This window comes from Prosopis cineraria, unplaced genomic scaffold (genome assembly GCF_029017545.1).
Source record: "Prosopis cineraria cultivar Desert tree isolate PC_DT_omini unplaced genomic scaffold, ASM2901754v1 PC5, whole genome shotgun sequence".
Taxonomy (NCBI): Eukaryota; Viridiplantae; Streptophyta; class Magnoliopsida; order Fabales; family Fabaceae; genus Prosopis; species Prosopis cineraria.
Window position 1 is genome coordinate 4,009,878 of NW_026555336.1, and position 5,048 is coordinate 4,014,925.

At 35.9% G+C, this 5,048-nt stretch overlaps 1 protein-coding gene across 1 annotated transcript; it reads right to left on the bottom strand.

Moving 5' to 3' along the window:
- Window positions 1-2,020: 2,020 nt before the first annotated feature.
- LOC129311513 (LOB domain-containing protein 38-like) lies at window positions 2,021-3,346 on the bottom strand. The gene is made up of 2 exons (XM_054953843.1): window positions 3,023-3,346; window positions 2,021-2,935 (listed from the first exon to the last, which is right to left on the bottom strand). The coding sequence occupies exons 1-2, from the start codon at window positions 3,204-3,206 to the stop codon at window positions 2,409-2,411; spliced, it is 711 nt and encodes a 236-aa protein (XP_054809818.1). The 5' UTR covers window positions 3,207-3,346; the 3' UTR covers window positions 2,021-2,408.
- Between the last annotated feature and the right edge of the window lie 1,702 nt (window positions 3,347-5,048).

Sequence of the window (5,048 nt, forward strand, 5' to 3'; positions counted from 1 at the left end):
TAATTTGAGAATAATATAATTTATGATCTACAATAAAATGCTTTATTCACAAACAATAAATGTTGCGATTTTTTAATAGAAAATAACAAAATAACCATGTGCCGACCCAATTTTTCATGCTTCTTGTAATATCTTAAACAGTTAAAGTGTTGTAAGCCAAACCCTCTCGGTCTTTACTTTTAAAGTATATGTTCACTAAAATATGAAAATTAATTATCGCAATCTTAGAAGGAAAAACCTTCGGTACTTTTAAAATTATTTATTCACTATAAACAATTGGAAATTTAACAATAAATTATTTTCTGTTTTTATTTTTAAAGCGCACAAGTTGTTATCTATGCATTCTTAATCGAAGTTTTTATAGGTTGATAGCATTTAATTTTGTTAAAAAGATTGAAAGAGATATAATTGAATGAATAGTGACAATATCGAGGTTTTTTTGAAAATTGCTCATCGGTGAAAATTTGTTTAGTAAACAAATGAAAATTGAAAATATTTCCACTATTGTTAATAATTTTTTGGCCAAATACTATTATTCAAATAAGGTTTGAGGTTTATGTAACTAGAAATTTCATTTAAAAAAATAATCTGATACGCGTCAATTCGTTATGAAATTTATTTGACATTATTATTATTATTATTATTATTTAGAAAGTTGATATAAAGATTAAAGGGAGGGCATATAGTGGGAGGTGAGGTGGAAGTGACAAATGCGGCGAGACGCAGCGAAATGGGAAAGGGCATCTCCCCACTTTGCAATTTGCGTTTTCCCTTCTAACTGGCTTTTACTTTAATGCCCCCCGTCTTTTCATTTATTCCTTTCCTTCTGCCTTTCTGCTCCTGACGTGGCTCCCACATTCCTCCCTCATCTCACCCAAGTTAATGACTAGCCAACACCTTCCATTTTTAGAAGGGATTGTGAGTTCAAACTCAATATTAATATGTGTTGTATATACATGTGGATGCATGCATCTTCTTTTCTTTTTTTTTTTTAGAAAACGGCGAGATTAGAAGTAAAATTTTAAAAACAAACTCTAAAATCAAAATTATTTTCATCAAACATTTAATAAATTGACGATAATTGAACGCTGGGACGAGTCTTACTGAGGCAGGTCATATTGATATGATTTTAGTTTAAGTTTATTTTATTGGCCCTTCAAACTTAAAAATTAAATTTTTCCCCCTCGATTCCTTTTACATCCCTACGTCTCTTGGCAACGTTCAAAAGTCACCATCTCTCTCCCTCTCCTCTCCTGTCCTGTCTCCTTTCGTACGCTACTAATTACCATTACTTATTAGCCGCACGAACAAGCCAAAACTTTTGTACTTAATCAACAATAAGTTTTCAGAATAATTACAATTTTGTCCTTTTAAAAAATGGAGCTTGAGCCGTAAGTTTCGGTTTATAATTATCCAAAACTCATAGGCTGACTAGGATCACATGTTGACGGGTGCGTGCGTACCTGCATGCACAGAAACTGTGGGCGGATCAAACTTGTTTCATTAAACCCCAAATTTCAAACCTCCATATATCTTCTAATCCTTTTGTCTGTTTCATAACATGGCTACTTCATTTTTAACTTTATTAATCATTCACATTAATTTTGACTATGATCACGTACTCCTTCTACTGAATTTATCCGTGTTTTTAAACCACTTGTTGGTTTTCAAGTTTGGCCATCACGCGCCCCCTCTTCTTTACCAAAAACATCCGCAGAAATAAATATATACTACATGCATGATCTTCAAATTTCAACGCAGGTGCCTAGATTAGATTGTTATTCGGATCAAGTCTGACTCCTCTGACACCTCCGATGCGTCTTAGAAAACGGATCATTTGGTGAAATTTTGCTCTTCGGAAAATACCAAGTCCCCAAATACAAATACACGGGTTGTCTTGTCGAATATTACTCGGTATTAGTCAACTTTTTCAAATCTCCTTTTGATTTTTTGCAAGACAGAAGTGTCACAGATTTCGAGAGACGAAGTATTACATTTCCTACCGAGGAAAACAGTGAAGTAATAAATAACTGAAGCGACTGTAAATATCTGAGATTCTTCTTACATTATTCATGTCACACGGCTTTTACATGTATAGGCGAGTAAGTGAAAAAAAAAAATACATTTGATTTAGGAAAAGAGCAAAAACGAGAGAAGGATCACCGACGAACCTTCATCTTTCTCTCTCGGTCTAGAAACACAAACTAGAGAGAAATCCTGTGCCGGTATCTTGCAAAAAAACTCGCCGGATTCAAAATTTCCGGGAAAGCCGTCTTCCCCCAAGTAAAGCATGTAATAAATAAACAGATAGTTAATTAATATAGGAATATTACACCCGACTACGCGCGCGCGTGACGTTTCCTTGACGAAAACATGAATCTCAGATGGGTAGAGACTAGAGAGACCTCTCAAATGAATAGGTTGAGAAGCTTCGGGTCTCCGCCGTGAGCATGGTGATCCCCGATCCCACTTTCCAAACAAGTCACCGTCGTCACTGATTCTTCCGAGTTCATCGAAGGCGAACCCGGCCGCCTGACTTCCGGCTGCCAGCCGTAGGCAGGCACTTTTTGGAGGACGGTCGGCGTCAATCGGAGGTCCAGATCGGTCGTTTGGAGCATGGCAGAGTCATCGGACGATCTGAGTTTGCCGCCGGGAGAGACCTTGTTATTACATCGCAAATTCGAGTTGGGATCTCGGATCTTCCACATGTCATTGCACGTAACCTCTGCTTCAGATGCCTCGTCCGTGGCTGCGGCCGGCACCGGAGCATCCAGGCCTAGAAGCTCCGGCATGGGCTTCAACGTGCCACCGCGCAGCACAGTCTCCACAGCGGCCTGGCACACGTGCCAGTTTCCTGTCCATAGAAGGCCGACGGCTCCGTTCACAGGGTTGACCGTTCGCCCACACGCCTCAAACAACAAGGACTGAAACAGAGCTGCAAAAGCGGCACAAAAGGAAGCGTTAGTCAGATTTCCGGGAAGAGAAAATGAATTTCCATGTTATCACCGAAGGATTCAACTACCAGGTCTCTGGTTGGGAGGGACGTTAGAAATGAAAGACATGAGGCCTGCACGGCCAAAGAATTTAGCAACGAATACAGTGGCGTAACCCTGGGCTTGAGGGGTATCGATCCACTGCAAGCAAGGTCGCAATATACAGTTCTCACTGCATCCCTTTCGAAGAACTCGGCAGCCGTTGCAACTCATGCCTCTTCGGAGACTGTAAATGTGAAGAACACAGGGATTGGGATTACTTGCAGGAAGATCGGAGCCACATGAAAGAGAAATCAATTGGAGGGGAAGGAATCAAGGGGCTGGGTTTGGGAAAGGTGAAGAAGAGAAGCAAAGAATGAGAAGCACGGTGTGGTTGGGTTATAAATAAAGAGGGAGAGGTGATGAGAAGTGAACTGAGGCTGGGTTAAGATTTAACCTTGGTTAGGTTGAGGAGTTTGATTGGTGAGAGAGTGGGGCTGGGTTGAGTCAGTTGAGTGTGGTGTGGTGGATGGGGGGAGAAATGTGAGGTTATGTGAGCGAGAGAATGCGTCACTTTTGTGTGATGGTATTCCATGCGAGGAAGAGATTCTTCCAAAGTTTTGGGCGCAAGCGGCTCCGTGTTTCCGCAGTTGGTTGTTTATCCACCGTTGGATCGTTTTTCTTTTCTTTTATATATAATGATTTTTTTCCCCTTTTCAACTTGCCTATCTTGACAGCTCTTTTTCTGTTTTTTTTTTTCTGGGTCTACTTTCAATTTAATTAATTATGTGTAGATTCTTTTAGCTTCCTAAATTGTTTTTTTGTGATATTATTATTTTAAAATAACATTCAGTTTATTTTTTTCATTTTTGTGTGGGCATATCTCCAAATTAGAATTCAAAACCTTAAAATAAGTTGATTATGTCCTATTGAACCAAGTGTTGATAAATAACATTCAATTTTTCAAATTCTAGCATCTAAAATAAATTATATTTAATCATACAATTATTTTATTGATAATTAATTTTATATTATATAAATTATTTTTTAAAAAGAAAAATTTAAAAAGGCTTTGGCAGAAGGGGGAAAAAAGGATAAGAACTCGATATTAGCTACGCAAAGTTGAGATTGTCGATATAGTGGCACCGAATTTTCATCTTCCCATGGGAGCCCAAGTATAAGTATCAATGAAATATAATTAATTAAAATATTCAACATTGTTAAATTTCTATATAATTAATTCGAGTACATTGAATGCGGATGATGATGGGGTCCACTTCCTTCTTCCAATTGAAGTGCCAGTTTGAGCGATACTGATTTAATATTTTTTATTTTTTAAAATAAAAAATTAGTATAAATTGTAAAAAATTTTCATAAATCTGTTCATTATTTTGAACAATTCAAATTTAATATAAATAGTTTATATTTTTTATAAATTTACTATCTAGGTATGTTACAAGCAATACATGTTTAATATTAAATTAAATTTTTATAAAAATATTTAATCAAGATAATTCAAATCAAACATGAATGATCCAAATTTGCATCCCCTTCGATGAAAGTGCCTAGCAATAGTGAGAGTTGAAACTAGTTTGATGATAGTATAATACTCTCTCTCTCTCTCTCTCTCTAAATATAAAAAATAATCAACTTGCATAATTTAAAAAAATTTATAAGTACAATATTTATGTTTAAAAATAAAAAATAGATTGAGAGGCATTTGATTCAAACTGATCAAGGAAGTTGAATTAATTTATTATATGATCCTAAGTTTGCATCCAATAAACATGCCAAACGCATTATTGAGATATCAAAAAAGTCATCATGAGTGATACCAGTCTCATATAATATGGGTTTGAATTAGTTTTTATGAGAGATGATAATACGCTCAAAGTTTGTAGGATGTCAAGTGATTTTACAAAAAGTTAAAAAGTTGAACCAACTTACTCTTATAATTAAGGAAGTTTGTATTTTGATTTTATGAGGAGCATTTGGTGAAAATGTAATAAATTTTTTGAATTTCCTAGTTTTGCTTATGAAAAACACAAAACAAATACATTTTTTCTTATAATAATA

Coding starts and splice junctions, on each gene's coding strand:
- LOC129311513 (XM_054953843.1), bottom strand. CDS start 3,206: ATGAGTTGCAACGGCTGCCGAGTTCTTCGAAAGGGATGCAGTGAGAAC. Junction 2,936..3,022: donor CCCTCCCAACCAGAGACCTG/GTAGTTGAATCC, acceptor CCGCTTTTGCAG/CTCTGTTTCAGTCCTTGTTG.